Source organism: Phyllobates terribilis, unplaced genomic scaffold (assembly GCF_046119375.1).
Source record: "Phyllobates terribilis strain yellow unplaced genomic scaffold, ASM4611937v1 Scaffold_5__5_contigs__length_657084704, whole genome shotgun sequence".
Lineage (NCBI taxonomy): Eukaryota > Metazoa > Chordata > Amphibia > Anura > Dendrobatidae > Phyllobates > Phyllobates terribilis.
The window spans coordinates 253,438,039-253,457,341 of NW_027362765.1; the positions used below are offsets into that span (position 1 = coordinate 253,438,039).

Below are 19,303 nucleotides of genomic sequence, written 5' to 3' on the forward strand. Positions count from 1 at the left end.
AAAAAAAAAGTTTTTAAAAATAAAAAAAATAAATAAAAAAATATAAGTTTAAATCACCCCCCCTTTCGCCCCATTCAAAATAAAATATATATAAAAAAAAACCCCACATACACATATTTGGAATCGCCCGATCTATCAATATAAAAAAAGAATTATTCCGATCGGTAAACGGCGTAGCGAGAAAAAAATTCTAAACGCCAGAATTACGTTTTTTGGTCGCCGCAAAATTGCAATAAAATGCAATAACGGGCGATCAAAACATCGGATCTACCCCAAATGTTATCAATAAAAACGTCAGCCTGGCACGCAAAAAATAAGCCATCAACCAGCCCCAGATCACGAAAAATGGAGACGCTACGGGTCTTAGAAAATGGCGCTATTTTTTTATTTTTTTTTTTAACCAAATTTTGGAATTTTTTTTCACCACTTAAATATAAAAGAACCTATACATGTTTGGTGTCTATGAACTCGTAATGACCTGTAGAATAAGAAGGGCAGGTCAGTTTTAGCATTCAGTGAACATGGTAAAAAACAACTGTGGTATTGCACTTTTTTTGCAATTTTACCGCACTTGGAATTTTTTTCCCGTTTTCCCGTACAGGATATGATAAAACTAGTAATGGCGTTGAAAAGTACAACTCGTCCCGCAAAAAATAAGCCCTCACATGGCCATATTGACCAAAAAATAAAAACGCTATGGCTCTGGGAACAAGGGGAGCAAAAACGAAAATGCAAAAACAAAAAATGCTCCGGGGCTTAAGGGGTTAAGCCAAGAGAACAGGAAGGCTATGTTCACACAGCAACATTTCACAGCAGCAGCAAAATGCTGTTTTTTTTAATAAAATCTCATTCACATTTTTTTTTACACATAGCCATTCGTTTAAATGCATATAAAAATGCCTGAAAATCGCATCAAAATTTCACATAGTGTACACAACATATTTCCTCCAACAGTTGCGTTTTTCACGCAGGAAAGAAAACTCTTCAGAAAAGCACCATGTGGATGTACCCCAATTGGGTCGACATTGCAGGCTCCGGACAAGAAATGATAATGGCCTAGTTTACGGTGTGCAGGCAACCTGCCTCGGGTTATTGTGTGTCAGAGGAAAGCAGCCATGCTTCAGTGTTTATGGTCCCATGAGAAATCTTTACTAAGGATTCCTGAGAAACTGGAGCAACTCATTTATAGCAAAGAGAACAGGGAGATTATATCCAGAAGTAATTGTCACATAAATATACAGTGGACGTTAAGCTTTGGTGAACCTAAATAACTATGTCATGTGAGTGTATTGTTGTCCATAAATAGTAAATCCTTGGTACAGTGTTATTATCAGAAAAAGTCCCTTTATCCACAGGGACGTTCCAGGAGTTTCATGTCTGCCAACACAAACACATTTATTATTCATGTATACATTAAATGTGGGCAGATAATATATTCCCTATGTATAAAGGTTTACAAATACTCAGACATCACTGATCTTTTTTTTGTGAATTGTTAAGAGCTAAAATTAGCTAAAAAATGATTCTATTTATTTTTCTTAGCTCTTACTGCTTTTTATATAAACTGCATTAAAGGGGTTTTCCCACAAACAAAAGTTAATTTTAATCAATAGATTTTAGAATAATAACCTCAACAATTGGATGTGTTTATCTGAGCACAGGAACATTTTATTTAATCTTATAAATGTGCCCCTGCTGTGTACTGGGTAATGGTTGTGTCTGACCACACAGGGCCATGGTCTGATCATACCACATCTCCTGGGCAGGGGAGGACACAAAAGAGTATACAGACATTACAGCACGGGATCACAGCTGATTCTTTCTGTGAGGTAAAACATTTCCATGTCTGTTTTTAAACAATGTTTTACTTCAAAGAAAGAATCAGTTGTGATCCTGTGCTGTACTGTCTGTATACTTTTTTTTTTTTTTCTTCCTCCTCTGCCCAGGAGATGTGGTATGATCAGAGGCACATTTATAAGATTATCTCAGCTCAGGAACATTTTTTTTAAACGCATCCAATTGTGTAAATTATTATTATTCCAAGATCTGTTGATTAAAATGTACTTTTGTTTGTGAGGAAAACCCCTTTTAGGGCAGAGATGTAATCTCTGACTACAGATAATCTACGATGTCTATATGAAGTCTGTGGTAGTCTGAGACGCACCTCCTGTCTCCTCATTGGTTTAGGCTGTCCCTCCCCCTTGCAGCTCTGCCTCCTCAGATTGGCTGCTATGTATAAACTTAATTATCTCAGGCTCACAAGGAAGACAAAGAAAGCGGATATCCAATACAGCAAGAGCAGAATGAGTATATAGTACAGATTGCTAAACTGCCAGTGAGAAAATGATGATGACCATGTAATTGCCAAACAAGCTTGTCATTTCTCAATGTGACTTTCTCAAATTGCCAACATGACTGAGATTCATATGTAGTGCGGTTGGCCATTCAACACACTTTTAAGAAGAGATGCTCATTCCCCAAAAGGAAGAGTGATGCTTCCATGTGAAATTCCCATTGACTTTAATTGGTCTGTGTGCAGTCCATTGGGAACACTGACTGTACACTGACTGAAAATATCCTTCTCTTAACCCCTTTCCGATGTGGTCAGTAATAGTACGCACCACGTCGGAAAGGCCGATTCAGCGGGGGGCTCCGGCGTTGAGCCCGCACTGAATCGGGCACATGTCAGCTGATTCTTACAGCTGACATGTGCCCGCAACAGCCGCAGGTGGAATCGCGATCCACCCGCGGCTGTTAACCAGTTAAATGCCGCTGTCAATCTCTGACAGCGGCATTTAACAGCGCTCCGCCAGAAGCCCGGCATTAGCCCCGCCCATCGGTGACCCCGTAACGTGATCGTGGGTCACTGATGCGTGGGCATGACAACCCTGGGTCTGCAGCAGACCCCTGTGTTTGTCATGTCTCGCTTGCAATGAGCACCACCCAGTGGTCGGCGCTCATAGCCAGTGAGCAAATCTGCTACATACAGGCGATCTGCTCATCAGCTGTATGTAGCAGAGGCGATTGGACAGCTGCTGCTTCTAGTCTCCTATGAAGACTATTGAAGCATGCAAAAAGTGTAAAATAAATGTTTTTAAAAATATTAAAAAAATGTAAAAGTTTAAATTGCCCCATTCAAAATAAAAGAGAAAACCCCACATACACATATTTGGTATCGCGCGATCTATCAATATAAAAAAATAATTAATCTGATCGGAAAAAGGTGTAACGAGAAAAAAATTCCAAATGCCCGAATTACATTTTTTTGGGCCACTGCAACATTGCAATAACAGGCAATCAAAACATCGGATCTACCCCAAAATGGTATCAATAAAAACATCAGACCAGTGCTCAAAAAATAAGCCCTCACATGGCCATATTGAACAAAAAATAAAAAAAGGTTCTGGCTCTGGAAAGAAGGGGTGCAAAAAATGAAAACGGAAAATGCTCTGGTCATTAAGGGGTTAACTGACCCTTATACCAAAATGAGCCTTACACCATACTCATTAGTAGCTATTGGCTGAACTCTTGTTCGGCCAACAGCTATTTCTTCCAAGAGTAGGAGAGCCTCAGTATGAGTGCACAGTTGGTTTGCCAGTCATGGGCAAGTTTAGACTGGCATTAAAAACCAGCCTGTCCTGTTTCTGAAGTATGAAATAACCAAGATCAGTCACAATCCTGAAAATTATGGTATATATAGAATAGGTAGCCTATCAAGTAATGACCACATGACTATAGAGGGTTATTTTTGGCAGGTAAACCCACTACCTAGTGTATTTCCAGGTATTGCCAAAATTCAGTTAGAATAAAAAATCCATTGGTGGCATAGATGGTGTATTTATTTATTTTACTCAGTTACGGTATATAGCTCCTCATTGCTGTCCCCATTCAGGCATATTACACCGTGCTTCACAGACCTTTTCATCAGTCTCCAATGAGGCTCACAATTTAATTTTCCTATCACGATGTCTTTGGAAAACTGGAGAACCCGGAGGAAACCCACGCTAACACGGGGAGAACATACAAACTCCTTGCAGATATTGTCCTTGAACCCAGGACCCCAGTGCTGCAAAGCCAACAGTGCTGACCACTGAGCCCCTGTGCTGCCCCATGTATCGGTCATGTATGTATTACATGTTCCATAACTGATTCAGTATTTTTATTTTACTCCCTACGATGGGTGGTATGCAGAACTGAGGCTTTAAATATTTTAAACAAGTGAGAACAAAGCCTAACACCATAAAACAAGTACAAAAGTAAAAAATGCACACGTCCATTTTCTTCCAGAGCAGTTTAGGGAATGAAATCTTGTCAAATGTGGTTTTCTAACATTTCAATTGAGAAATAATGCAAATGCTCTTCAAAAACCCCTGTAAACTTTTTGCTAATTCTTCAAGCTAAGAGGACCTGAGTAAGTAGGGGATCTATGTCTTATCTTCGCCAAAGCTTAGAGAGGAGAGTACGTCTGGCTGGTCTGCCACTACCGCAAGAACCATGAGGCGTAGTCAAAAGTTTGGCTCCCCACGAACAGGGAGCTGGGGTTGTGGAAACTCATGGACACATCCAACTGAAAAGATAAAAATTCCTCTCGTCACTGTAGCCAGAAATCCTGGGAAAATTAAGGTGTATGTGTATTCAAAAATTAGAGAAGTATGTGCCATCAGGGAGTGGGATCCCATCCCCTGAGAGTTCAGGTACGCCAGGGTCATCATTATTTCAGTACTGTATCCCTGGCCCACCTTATTACAGTTTCAGACGTTTATATTAAAATTACTGTTCCAGATAAACCGGTTGGGTGAGTCTTGCAAAATGTGTCACTAATGCTGAATCCGTCTCATTAAAGCGTTACAGGGCAGTCATCACTAATCACAACCAGAGCACAAACCACTTATTATTGTGCAGGAGGGATGATGTCAGTCTGTGCTGGTTGAATTACACGTCACTTAGAAAAGAGCTAAAACCTTGCAGAGAGCAGAATATCCACTATAATTTTTCCCACGCTCCTTTGCCAACTCATGGGCTTATAGACTTTCTTTTTCTGTAGTCCCAGTTAAGCTCGTATTGATGTTTTAGTTCCTATAATCCACTTTACCAAGATTCCTGTAGATAATCGCTCAGAGATCATGGGACTCTTATAGAGACATGTAAATTCTTAACTCACAGCTGGGTACAAAGCGGATACTGAGCTAGGATTTCCTATTTTCCAATATGTGTGCAGTTATTTTGTTCTGTCATCCTCTTTACTTATATACACGTATACTACATTTCCATAAAGTGTATGGTCATTGTAATAATCCAAGCTTTAACACCATTTTAAAGATCCACACATGTATATTTAGTATAAACTATGTTTAATAATGAGAAATGACACCGGCAAAATGTATTGAATACATGAAAAAGAGGGGGGCAAAAAACCATGGAAGGTTATGACACCAGCTGTAATCGATCAGTAATTAGAAGGCAATCCTGCCACTGAAGTGAAAAATATCAGCTGATTCATCTGAGGGCCTATAAAAAAAAATCTCCTTACCAAGGTACCACTCAAGAAACCTCTCATGATGGGGAAAACCATTGAGCAGTATCAAAACCTCCACAACCTTATTGTTGCAAAACGAACTCATGGCATTGGTTATAGAAGAATTTCTAAACTACCGAAGGTCCCAGTGAGCACTGTTGGGGGCCATATCCCGGAAGTGGAAAGAATATAATATCACCATAATCTGGCCACGACCAGTCGCTCCTCACAATATTTCAGACAGAGGCGTGAATGGAATTATCAGAAGAGTTGTCCAAGAGTCAGGGACCACCTGTGGAGAGCTACAGAAAGACTTGGAATCAGCAGGTACAATTGTTTCAAAGAAAACAATAAGTAATGCACTCAACCTCCATGGCCTGTATGTATGCTCATTATGCAAGACTCCATTGCTGAACAAAAAGCGTGTTTGCTCTACAACATTTAGACAAACCTATGAAATACTGAGAGAATATAGTCTGGTCAGATGAGATCAAAATTGAGGTCTTTGGATACCATATGTTCAAACACCATACCAAGAGGTAAGTTTGGAAGTGGGAACATCATGGTGTGGGGCTGTTTTTCAGCATATGGCACTGGCCAACTTCATGTAATTAAAGGGAACCTGTCCAGTCCCCCATGTCCTCAAAACCAGCAGCATTCACCTTTTGTATGACTAAAATCCCTGCCTATCCAGTCCTATTCAGTTAAATAAATGTTTTATAAACATTTATAAGGTCCCCTTTTCCTATGCTAGTTAGGGTTTTGACTAGTCGATGGGGTGTTAGGGCTGACTAGTCTGGGGAAACTCTTTCTATGTTATCATACCCGTGACAACATAAATTTCACGAGCTGGTGTCCTCACCAGCTCATGCAAATCTTGCTTATGAGCGCCGCTCATTTCAGCAGCGTCACTGCTACTCTGTAGCCGGTTGTACGCTTCCAGGCTTCAGAAGCGCCCTGCGCTTGGCCGGAAGTTCAGAAGATGGCGTCCGTTCATGCGCAGAGCGTCTCCGTAGCTGGGAAATGTACACCTGGCTACAGATGTGCAGCGACACTGCCGAAATGAGTGGCGCGTCGATGCGCGAGATTTACTTGAGCTGGTGGTAACGCCGGCTTGTACAAATTGTTATCATGCCCACAGAGGCGTGATAACCTGGAAAGAAGGCTGACTAGTCTGGGGAAACTAAGGACCCATAGACTATCAAAGCCCTAATTAGCATAGGAAAGGGGACCTTTTTATAAATGTTTTTTGTTACCTTTATTTAACTGAATAATGTTATAAAGGGCTAGAAAGGCGGGGAATTTAGTCATACAAATGTGAATGCTGCTGGGTTGGAGGGCATGGGGGACCTGACAGGTTACCTTTTAAAGGAAGAATGAATGTACCGATATATTCTTGATAAAAATCTGCTATCTGCTGCCATCTACCAAGATGATGAAGATGAAACGAGGGTGGACAGTTCAGCAAGACAATGGTCCCAAACACACAGACAAGGAAACTCTCATTTGGTTTCATAGAAAATAAGGCTGCTACAATGGCCCAGCCAATCACCTGACCTTAATCCAATAAAAAATTTATGGAAGGAACTATAGCTCAGAGTTCATAGAAGGAGCCCACAAAACCTTCAGGATTTGAAGAGTGTGTGGAGAATGGGCCCAAATCACATCTGAGCAATACATGCAACTAGTTTCTCCATACAGGAAGCATCTTGAAGCGGTCATCACAAACCAAAGGCTTTTGTACGAAGTATTGAACACGCTTACTGAAATTTATTTAATACTTTTTCCCTATGTAATTTCTCATTATTACACATAACTTAATTTATGGATATCTATGGCTTGATTTTTTTGCCTGTGTGGATTGGATGGGTTGTTACCGACATCTGTTGAGAATTTCATGTCAAAAGCAGCTTTAGAAATACATTTACTCTGTAAACTGCAGTCGTGTTCAATACTTATTTCACCCCCATATAGTGTGTGTATGTGTGTGTATTTTTATTATATTGTATGCTTGTGAAAGTATTCACACCCCCCCCCCCCTCCCGACCCCACTTGGCACTTTTTGTGGTTTGCTACTTCACTACACGGTATTTCACTTTTTTTTTTGAGGGTTTTCATCAGTTCATGTAAAGAACATGCCTACATGTGTGAACATTTTGTTTTTCATTTTATTGTGATGCAAATAGGACAAAATAACTGAAAACTTCAGTGTGCATAACTATTCACCCCCCCCCCCCCTCCCCAGAAGTCAGTACTTTGTTGAGCCTCTTTTTGCAGCAATTACAGCTTCAAGTTGCTTTGGATAAGTCTCTATGCACTTTCCTCATCTTGCCATTGGGATTTTTGCCCATTCCTCAAGGCAAAACTGCTCCAGCTCCTTCAAGTTAGAAGCTTTCCTCTGCTGAACAGCAATTTTCAAGTCTGACCACAGATTCTCAACTGGATTAAGGTCTGGGATTTGACCAGGCCACTCCAAAATATTTATACATTTCCCCTTAAATCACTCTAGTGTTGCTTTAGCTGTATGCTTTGGGTCATTGTCTTGTTGGAAGATGAACCTCTGTCCCAGTCTCAAATCACTTACAGACTGAAACAGGTTTTGTTCAAGAATATCCCTGTATTTCGCACCATCCATCTTCCCCTTGATGCGGACAATTTTCCCTGTACCTTCTGCCGAAAAATATTCCCATAGTATGATGCTGCCACCAACATGTTTCACTGTGGGGATGGTGTTCTTGGGTTGATTAGATTTGTTGGTTTGGCGCCAGACATAATGTTTACCTTGGTGGCCAAAAAGTTCAGTTTTGGTCTCATCTGACCACAGCACCTTCCTCCACACATTTGGGGAGTCTCCCACATGTCTTTTGGCAAACTCAAAACGAGGCTTACAGTTTTTGCGTGTAAGTAAAGGCTTGTTTCTGGCCACTCTTCCATAAAGGCCACCTCTATGGAGTGTATGGCTTATTGTGGTCGTATGGACAGATACTCCTGTCTCTGCTTGGGAACTCTGCAGCTCCTTCAGGGTTACCTTTTGGTCTCGCACTGATAAAATAGATGCTCACTCCCCTTACAATGCGGTAATCGTAGCACCCTTTTTGATAATAGAGAGCTAATGTATCAGACTACCTGTCCACCTTGTTCACATCCAAACGTACTAACAGACTGTACAGTAACCATTAGGTATGTACACACAATGTCTTTTAGATGCTGGCATACCCGTTGAGTTCTGCAAGAGGAAAACGCCGACAGTCTTTTTTTTTTTTTTTTTGTTCTGAAGCATCTGTCTGGTTGTTTTTGCGGTGGCCTTGTAGCTGTCGTGTTTTTGTTCTTTATGTATGGATAAAATGGTGACCTGCTTGAAGGATAGTCAGGTCTCCTCTTCAAACCATTTTGTGGCTTTGGAAACCTGAAGCGGTTAAAAGATGCCCAAGAGTATGAACATATGAATAGGAAGTCATTTTTACATTGCAGTGAATATGTTCATTCTTTTGAGAGTTTATTTAGCAAGTTTTCAGGAGGGTTACTGTACAGACTCCCTGAAAAAGATGTTGTGTACCCTACCCTTAGATGTAGTCTCCTATGAAGACCAGCCCTGTCCATGTGTCCTATTGTATAAACTAGAAAGCAAGCCTTTCCTTCCAATATTTTTTTTTCTAATGTTTGATGTTTTTGATCCTTTGTTCACATAACATCTTTCTTTGTACCCTTATTTTTTTGCAGACCGTTGAACATGGATTTCCTCACCAACCAAGTGCCCTGGGGTTTAGTGACTCTTTACGGCTCATGGCGATTGGGACTCGCTCTGGAGCCATCAAAGTGTATCCTTTGACCATTCTAGTCATGTCCATATTGGTGTTTACAGAGATTCTCACCACTGACATTTATGGCATATCCACACATTATGCCATAAATGTCTATAACGATGTGTCTCGCCTATCTCTAGAAAGGGGGTGTCCACGACCCCCATTTTGACAGTTGCCTGTCTATTGGAGTTTTTAGTACAGCCATTCACACTTACCCATTCTGGAGATAGATGAGATGCAGTTCTACTAGACATCATGACCCTGATTAATCTTTTGCGTGTTTGTTTGTTTTTTAAGTCACTTTTTCTTTGTCTTGTGGTATTCGTTGGCATTTTCTGTGCCAAATTCTTCAAAATGGCGCACACTATTCATGAATTTAACTCAAAGTAAAAATGTGTTAATTGCTTGTTTTGAACTTTTTTTTATGAGCACATTTTTACAAAATTTTGCAAAAATTGTGCCAAAAAATGCGGCGTACTTTAAAAAAACAAACAGAAAAACACTAGGGAGGGAGCTGTAGTGGAGTTAAGCCAAATGTTAAGAATTTGTAAAGAATTATCCAAAAACATCTGTAATTGCTAAACTCCACCCACAAAGCGGAAAACAAGCAAAAACACATAAAATAGACTTAAAGGAGGTGCAAATAGAATAAAGCATTGTGAAAAATGCATACACAAAAAAAAAAAAATTGTTCACACAACTAGGCAAAAAAAACCAGGTGTAAAAGCGATGATGAATGAGGACCTAAGCTTGTCCTTCTAATGTGTCCTAAATGTCTGTCTGGAGACAACACCATAAAAAAGGAATGTATTGCTTAGATTGCCTCTCATTTCAACCCGATATTTTCTTAGCCCATGTTTACACCAGATATGGCTCCCCTGGAGTGGAGTTCATGAATTTACATGAACAAAATAATGCAGTGATAAAGATCAGCTTTGTTCCAAACCAGGTGAGATATTTGTGTTTATGATTTGGCCAAACCTCACGTCAGGGTTACCTGTGATCATCAATGTTGGGGCTCAAGCATCTGACCGATTTTTCTCGTCCGAGTGTTATCCGGGGTTTTCACAGATAGCACTCGTACCTACAGTATGATAGTGGGACTGTGCACATGTCTGATGTATATATATATTTTTTTTTTCGTCCGTGAAAAACTGATGCAACTCTAATCAGAATAATCGGACCGTTTTTTTCTCGGATGAGACCCTTGTAGCTTCTGTCAATATTGTTCTAATGCCTAACTTCCTGACAGCAGAGGGGCAGTGTAGAAGCATGTGGGATGGACACTTCAAGGGGGTAGGAAGGAACACAACACAGCCCAAGATCAACCCCCTCTCCCAAACATATTATTCTGGTAGTCTGGGTTTAGTATTGGGAAATAAAATAAATGCTCCAGGATAATATAGAATGCTCTAAAAGTCCTCTCCATTTCTTCCATGTGACCTCCGCTTACTTTAAACTTTTCTACCCTGACTCCCATATTGTATAAATCTGGTGTGCTATGTCCCACCACATTGGGTTTACACAAGGTTTATGGGATGGTATGACATTTATTCATAGTGCCAACTCATCACACTGCTGGATGACAACAGCCTCCACCTATGGTCACTGAGGCAGCAAGATGGCGTGTCTGAGCTGCAGGAGGAGAAGAAGTTCACCCTCCGAGGACCGCCTGGGTGAGTACAGACCAGATCCCTCACGATGTCATTGTTCCTGACATTTTTATGGGCTTTTTTTTTTTTTTTTTTTCTAGATATTTTTTCGTCTCAATAAAAAACATGACATTTCAGCTGCCTTTCAGATTGTAATGACTTGACTCCTCTCAAATAGTTTCCTTACTTTGGGACTCTATATTCTGTAACTGGATCTTGGAGTTCACACATAAATGAGATCTTCTGAATAGCTTTACTGTTGTTTGCACCCCCCTGTAAAAGAAAAGAACTGACATAGCAGCTCTAAATCTGAACAAAGACAGTAGCTGGGCCCCAGACTACGACTAAACTGGTCACAAATGCGTCGCGGAATGGTCATGTGAATTTCCATTCATTGCATTAAGCTCCGAGTGCCTGAGTTGAGGTAGCTGTCGTTCCGTGCCTCTCGGTCATAAATTTATAGGAGTTGTTTCAGTGGCCAGTCACCCAAAGGCAACCACTGCTCCATCTGCCGGCTCCTGCTTTGCCTCTGCCTGCTTTGGGCTCAGCTACCTAACCTTATGTGTAAACACTGGCTTATCTGCTTTGCATATGAATGAATGTCTGTGCCAGCTTATGTGCTCGGCAACCTGGCATCTTATAATGCCAAGGTAAACGGTCTGCTGTAGTTTAAATTGTTTTTGCAAGATGGCACCATAGAACAAATAGTGTCCATAGAGAATAGAGCAGTAGTTGCATTCTGAGCATATTTCACAGTCCGTTATGGGCCCTGTTGGATATTGCACATTAAAAATGAGAACAAGAGGAATTTGTAAAATTAACTGCGCTACTTGCAAAGTGTCTCGTGTGTCTTTGAAGCAGGGCTGTGGAGTCGGTATAAAATTGACCCACTCTGACTCCTAAAAATATATATATAATGTCAAATTGGGTACAGTAGTACAATGCAGGATGTGCTGTAAATGTTTTCATAAGAATTTGGGAAAGTTATGAAATGTCCTATAAATGTCTGTTCCTGATCCAAGGATCTAGGCTTTTAGTTGAGATGAATCTGTGCTGCACTTTATGTACACGCTCAGTAGTGAGGCAGTGAGATGAATCTGTGCTGCACTTTATGTACACGCTCAGTAGTGAGGCAGTGAGATGAATCTGTGCTGCACTTTATGTACACGCTCAGTAGTGAGGCAGTGAGATGAATCTGTGCTGCACTTTATGTACATGCTCAGTAGTGAGGCAGTGAGATGAATCTGTGCTGCACTTTATGTACACGCTCAGTAGTGAGGCAGTGAGATGAATCTGTGCTGCACTTTACACGCTCAGTAGTGAGGCAGTGAGATGAATCTGTGCTGCACTTTATGTACACGCTCAGTAGTGAGGCAGTGAGATGAATCTGTGCTGCACTTTATGTACATGCTCAGTAGTGAGGCAGTGAGATGAATCTGTGCTGCACTTTATGTACACGCTCAGTAGTGAGGCAGTGAGATGAACCTGTGCTGCACTTTATGTACATGCTCAGTAGTGAGGCAGTGAGATGAATCTGTGCTGCACTTTATGTACATGCTCAGTAGTGAGGCAGTGCTGTGGAGTCAGGGAAATTGAGAAGTCTCAGTCGATGGTTTGGCTTACCAACTCCACAGCCCTGCTTTGTAGGTTATCTAACCCCTTAAAGAGGCACTCCCATCAAAGTTTTTATCCTCTTAATATAATAGTCATATTATACAGCACTGTGTACTTACTATTGCTCATTTTGCCTTTCTACCCAGTTAATTCTTCTCTTTTTCATTAGGCCAATGACTTCACGTGATTAAAAACAGACTAGCTGAAGCCTTCTAAGTTCCATCCCCTCTTCACCTCCTGACCCAACTGCTCCTCTCACCCCAGCCAGGGACTTTGCAGTGAAGTCGAATTGTAGTTGTAATGATGACTCATGCAGGGAAAAGTGACTTCCTGTTTCTAGACAGAAGGTTTCAACTAGTCTGTTATTAATCATGTGATGTCATAGACCTAATGGAAAGCAGAAGAATTAACTGGGTAGGAAGGCAAAATGAGCATTTGTAAGTACACAGTGCTATATAATATGACTGTAATATATTAAGCAGATTAACACTTTAATGGGAGAGCTTCTTTAGTGACAGCATTTTCACTGACTTTAGTGGAAAAAATGTAAATTTTCAGTTCAATTTGTTAATCCTTTAGATGCTTCACAGGAATTAATGCAAACTACTTTCTGACAGCAAGTTTGAATACTTTGAAGGATGCGGGATTTTAAAATGGTATCACTTTTGGAGGGTTTTTCAATATATAAGCCCCTCAGTTAAATCAAAACTGAATAGGTCCCTGAAAAAAAACAAAGTTTTGTAAATTTCCTTTTAAAGGAAAAAAAAAAGTTCTATTAAACTTTTAACTTTTTGAATACCCTAACCAAAAAAAACAAAGTTTGAAAAATAATGACAAAGTAGATGGGAAATAATTAACTTTTTTTGTCTGATATGTGTGTTTAAAACCAGGTAAGGTTTTAGAATTACAAAATTTTCATCAAATACCCGGTAGAATAATAATAAAAAGATTATTATTATTTAGATAGCGCCAACATATTCCGCAGCGCTTTACAATTCAGACAATTTATAGACATCATCGTTACTGTCCCCATTGGGAATGTAGATTGTGAGCCCCAACCAGTATGTCTCTGGAGTGTGGGAGAAATCCGGAGAACCCGGAGGAAACTCACACAAACATGGGAAGAACACACAACATATCAACGTAAATGTACCACTATCACGAGAATAACCTTTGATTCACTGGGATATGTAAAAGCATTCCAGAACTATTACCACATAAAATGACATGTCAGATTTGAAACATGGGGCTTGGTCACTGATGGTTAAAGGAGTATTCACACTTCAGAAATTCATGGCTGAGGTGAACCGGGCTACGGAAACATCTAAGTGAGCTGTGCTATATTATTTCTGTAACTCCTGTGAAAGCGAGCTGCTGCCTATCGTCAGGTATCCCTATTTGTGCCATAAACTATTCATATGGGAATACCCCTTTAAGCCTAGATGGGTTGCTTGTCTTTCAATGGGTTTCATTCTCCTGTATCCCATCTTCCTGCTTGTGCACCTGATGAATTAGTCCAGACCAGCACCACAGTTGAGCTGCTGGCCCAAATTGTGTGCTCTCTGATGATGCAAGCAAAGGCAGTTTTACTTCTGTAGCATTGGCTAAGTGCAAAGGCACTGAAGCTGTCTGGATCCAGTGAACTGTCCAGCTTCAGAGTCGTGTTTGCAAGTAGGTGGCACTAGAGTTCTGGTCCTCTTCCTCTCTGAAGAGACAATTTGCATGTTTCCCAGAGGAGCATTACTGCTTTAAAGCCCCCGTCACACTAAGCGAGATCGCTACTGAGTCACAAGTTTTGTGACGCAACAGCGACCTCAGCAGCGATCTCGCTACGTTTGACACTTAGCAGCGACCAGGCCCCTGCTGTGAGATCGCTGGTCGTGTCGGAATGGTCTGGACATTTGTTTGATCGTTTCGGCCCCGCTGGGTAGCATGTATCAGTGTGTTTGACACCTTACCAACGACCTTGTTGACGACTCAGACACAGAAACACATAGGCGTGCATCGTTATACATCGTTACGGGTCGCTGCATCACTGCTGCGTCGTTGGGAAGATCTGACTGTTTGACATCTCACCAGCGGCCACATAGCGACGCAGCAACGATCCCTGACAGGTCGTATCGTTGTCAGGATCGCTGTAGTGTCGCTTAGTGTGACGGGGCCTTAAGTCTCTTCACCGTGTCATGCTTAACATGTCGCTCTCCGCAAGGAGAAATGTTACCCCTAGATACTGGTGTGACTCCTCTCATCCAGCCAAACCAGAACTCACACTTTGCACTGACGAGGGGCAGTACCCCGAAACACACTGTCTGCAAATTGAGGTTCTGGCTTATATCCTAAGTCATATGATAAGGCTCGTTAAAGGGTCACTATTGACTTCTAGGATTGCTACTTCCTGTAGGTGGCACTAGAGTTCTGGTCCTCTTCCTCTCTGAAGAGACCATTTGCATATTTCCTAGAGGAGCACTGTGACTTTAAAAGTCTCCTCACCGTGACCTGCTTAACATGTTGCTCTCCACAAGGAGAAATGTTACCCCTAGATACCAAGCTCTGTAGCAAACAACTTGTAAGCGCTGCACTCCTTGCCACCACTGATGGACTGCACAGGTGGCTGGTAACTAAGCTACGAGAAGTAAACTATAAGATTTAATTCCTACCTTCTCGAGAATAAAGGGGATTTTTTAATAAAAAGTAAATTGTAAATTTGCTGATTTTTACAAGGAATGTGCATTTTTACCCATTGGAGAGTATGAGACAATTCCCTTTAATGAATTTAAAAGATGAGGCTTCAATGAGAACTTAGACCAGTCATTTTTACTAATGATTAGCAGGCCAAATGGGTCAGTTAGCCGTCAGCACGTAGAGGAAGATTCTGGACGGGGTGCCATCATGAATAGTAGAGATTCCAATCTTCTTGCCAAAAGGGAGTGTCCCTACAAAGTGACACTGTCAGCACTGACTGTCAGAATGACCAGGGTAATTGTAGCACTGAGTTGTTAAGGTATTCAAACATTTAAGAGGAGCAAAAATATAGTATAGTACGAGGTCTGCTGTTTCTTAGCAGATGTGTAGCCTGACCTCTGTCTCATACCTTCCTTGGTGATCCTGGCTGGACTGTTTGTTTGCCAGCCATGGGCAAGTTTAGACTGGCATTAAAAACCAGCCTGTCCTGTTCTACAAGCTATACAGTACAATCCCATAAGTGACAATAAGTAGAGGAGTGAGCCTAGCAAGTAATGGACGGAGTATAGTTTAGATGTCTGTCCAGCCTAGTGTCCCTATTAAACACAGACATCTGTCTGAGATGGTTTAGTGAATCCTGCATTGAGCAGGGGGTAGGACACGATGACCCTGGAGGTCCCGTCCAACTCTAACGTTCTATGACATTTCTTATTTATATGGGGAATAACTGGGGAACACCACAGAGAAGAGTTTTAACCAAAAAAAGCTTCATAATTGCTTTTTTACTTGAATCATGTATTTGAACCCTCAATTACATGTACAATTCAATTTTTAATAAGTAAAAAGGGGGAGAAGGTGGGGTACATACCACAAGACAAGGGTTAAAAAATGAGGGGGAAATTAGGAGAAAAGGGGATCAAGGAGAGAGGTTTTATGGTCATGAATCCCATCAGGCTTCTGGGAAGTTGTTGTGGAGTCATAGACACCCCAGGGGTCCCAGGTCTGCACAAATTTGTCCAGGATGTTGAAGAGGAAGACCATTATGTTCTCCAGTGAGTGGACTGCTTTCATTTGCCTATATAGATGTAGACAGGATGAGGGGGACTGTTTCATTACAGGCTTTTTCTATGAGAGATTTATCGGCTGTTCAGATATATAGGAACGGCCTGGCTGACTTTCTTCTTTTCCAGTCCCCTGGGAATTTTAGGTGGTCCAGGGGAAGGTGTATGGAATCTAAGCCCTCCACCAACTATTTTTAATTATTTTATGCAGAATACAAATAGTTACTGAAACAGACATATCAGAAAATCTGACTGTTTCCCTAAAATGAATCTACGAGGGTTTTTATCTAGTTGTAGTACATGTGAGATCATAAACTTGCCATACGTATATTTTCATGTATAATGTGAAAATCCTGTAATATTGAACAATGATATAGTTTCCGGTCGCTTCCATTTTCTTGCACTCACAATGTTCATGGTATTCATATCTAAATTTGATGTAAATATTGTCGTTCCTATGTTAACAGGGCACCTCCTAGTCTAACCCAAATTAAGGTGCTCCTTGCACACTCATCTGGAGAACGGTTGTATGTGGGCACAGAAGGAGGCAGTGTTTTTACCCTTACACTACCATCCTTGCAAGTACTGGAGGAGAAAACAATTGGGCATGATATCGCCTTGCAGGGGTGAGCAACGCTGTTCAGTTTGAATTGCTGTATTAAACCTTTGAGGATTTTTCTCATCCGATTTCTCATTTACCCACAGTCTCCCAAATGAGTATGCTAACAGACGACCTTTTGAGTCTGTGGAAGCTTTGCAGCAGCATCCAAAGAACCCAGACCAAATCCTGATTGGCTATAGTCGTGGACTTATGATGATTTGGGATGTAAGAACTGGACGCAGCGTGCAGCAATTCCTTGGCACCCAGGTATCCGCTAGAGGGGTCAATATGCTTAATGTGTACATTATATGTTTCTAGTGTACCAGAACAGCTTACATTCTGTTCCTTTGGACTTTTCTAATTATTTACTTCTCTCTTAGCAACTGGAAAATATTTTCTGGTGCCGAGACGCACAGCAAATTATAAGCTGTCACAATGATGGTGGATACAGTCAGTGGGAAGCGGCCGATGAACCTATACAACAGTCTCCCATGGAGACTAAAGTGCCATATGGTAAGTCAGTCAAAAAAAAAGATAGCTATTTCTGCTGCCCATTCTAATCCTATTGGCACTAATTCTTGTTTTTCTTCCTAGGTCCTTTCCGCTGTAAAGCAATTTGTAAAATAACTTGGCTGACATCACGCAGAGGGTAAGAAGTTTCAATTGTGGAACTGAAATTCTTGACCTTATTGTTCGGCTCTGGCTTTCCAGTCTTGTTAATGGCTTCTTGCTTTTTTTAGGTCATCATATATTGTGTTCCAAGGTGGCATGCCAATGGCAAGTTACGGAGACAGGCACAGCATCTCTGTTGTCCATGGTAGCCAACAAATAGCATTTGACTTCACTTCTAGGATAATTGATCATTTGGTAATCTGTAACTCTGATCCCTCAGCTGGTAAGTAAAAGATCGTATTGGGATTTTTGGGGGATTTAGTAGAAAAATGGGGAGCAGGAATAAGAAGACCAGGGATGAGCACAAGCGCTCGTTTCTTGAGTTTGCCTAGGGTGCTTGAGTATGCACAGATTATCACTGGTGCTTGAGTGACATGTTTGAGTACCCGTGGCTGTTAGACAGTCACAAAACATGCGGGGATTGCCTGACAAACACGGGCAATCCCTGCATGTTTTGTGGCTAACAGCCGTGAAAAATGCGGCCGCGGGGACTCTAACATGTCACTTGAGCACCTATCATACTTGGTGCATACCCAAGCACCCGAGGCAAACTCGAGTAACGAGCACTTGTTATCATCACTAGTGAAGACATGTAGATAAAATTTAAAATCCTTAATCAGTTGGGGTTTGTATAACCTCATTATTCTAAAAGGTTTTTCTACTTTTAGAAAAGTGCTGCTCACCGCTACTGCCAATCGCTGTGCTCAGTGGCTCTGCTATTGACTGAATGAGCTGCCGAGCTCAGTTACTGGCTGCAGCGGTGATGCCGTCGCTGCAGCCAAAATGCAGATGCTGGCACTGGACCGAGAGTTAGGGTTCAGTTTTCCAAAAATAGGAAAATGCATACAAAAAAAAAAAAATTCTGTGTAGAAATCGTCATGCAGTGCAAATTTTAAATTGACAGCATGTTAATTCTTCCTGGGAATTTTACCCTTTGCAATGCATGAGTTAAAATGTGAAGCAATTCCTTAACAAATTCTGCATCGCCAAGTCGATACTGGTGTATTTTTGGTTCAGTGTGCTGTCAGTATGCCCAATAATCGGTTTACCTGTGCACACCAGCAATTTCAACACGGGCCAATGGTCCATGTGAAAAAGATTAGAAGACAGTACTGCTGATGTCTGTCGACTGTTACTTAAAATGAAACTATCCACAGATTTTTGCTGCCCGAACGATGGACATTGTTGTGGCTGTGCGATTACAGCCATGTATGTTTTGCTCTTGAGCTGTGGTGTTTCAGAGTACACATACCTTGAAAAGCCGGCCGGGGGACTGTCTGAGGCTGGTCCCCAACAGTCTTCTCCATGTCCCAAAATGTTTGACTGACAGATCTCTCCCTATATTCACACATACAAAGACACCTGTCAGTCAACTGGAGTGGGGCAGGGAGACGCATTGAAAAGTGTCTAAATATTGTGTAATCTGAAATGTGGCATGGTTTGAAAGTAGAACATGCCTGGCTGTAATCACAAAGCCAGTGTCTGATCCATGCTTGTGGTTCGGGCAGCATAAATGTGATGACATATTCCTTTTTAAAGGGGTTGTCCACCACTCTGACACCCTTTCTCAATCTGTATGTTTGCCCCAAGTAAAATAACACTTGTACTCACCTCTGGTGCTGGCGCCGTTCCAGTGGTGTTGGCACTGTCTCTCCCAGGGTTCCCTTGATATTGTTACATCACGCAATCCCTGCGGCCAATCG

The 19,303-nt window shown here is 41.4% G+C and overlaps 1 protein-coding gene across 4 annotated transcripts in view; it reads left to right on the top strand.

The window, feature by feature from the left end:
- Nucleotides 1-19,303, top strand: part of LLGL2 (LLGL scribble cell polarity complex component 2) — a 79,448-nt gene that overhangs the window by 35,710 nt on the left and 24,435 nt on the right. For all 4 annotated transcript variants that reach the window (XM_073684055.1, XM_073684056.1, XM_073684053.1 and 1 more), the window contains exons 3-10: nucleotides 9,236-9,333; nucleotides 10,186-10,267; nucleotides 10,879-10,994; nucleotides 16,795-16,953; nucleotides 17,033-17,195; nucleotides 17,309-17,441; nucleotides 17,523-17,577; nucleotides 17,669-17,823. In XM_073684055.1, coding sequence (XP_073540156.1) covers nucleotides 9,236-9,333; nucleotides 10,186-10,267; nucleotides 10,879-10,994; nucleotides 16,795-16,953; nucleotides 17,033-17,195; nucleotides 17,309-17,441; nucleotides 17,523-17,577; nucleotides 17,669-17,823 — 961 coding nt within the window. The remainder of the gene's footprint in view (nucleotides 1-9,235; nucleotides 9,334-10,185; nucleotides 10,268-10,878; nucleotides 10,995-16,794; nucleotides 16,954-17,032; nucleotides 17,196-17,308; nucleotides 17,442-17,522; nucleotides 17,578-17,668; nucleotides 17,824-19,303) is intronic.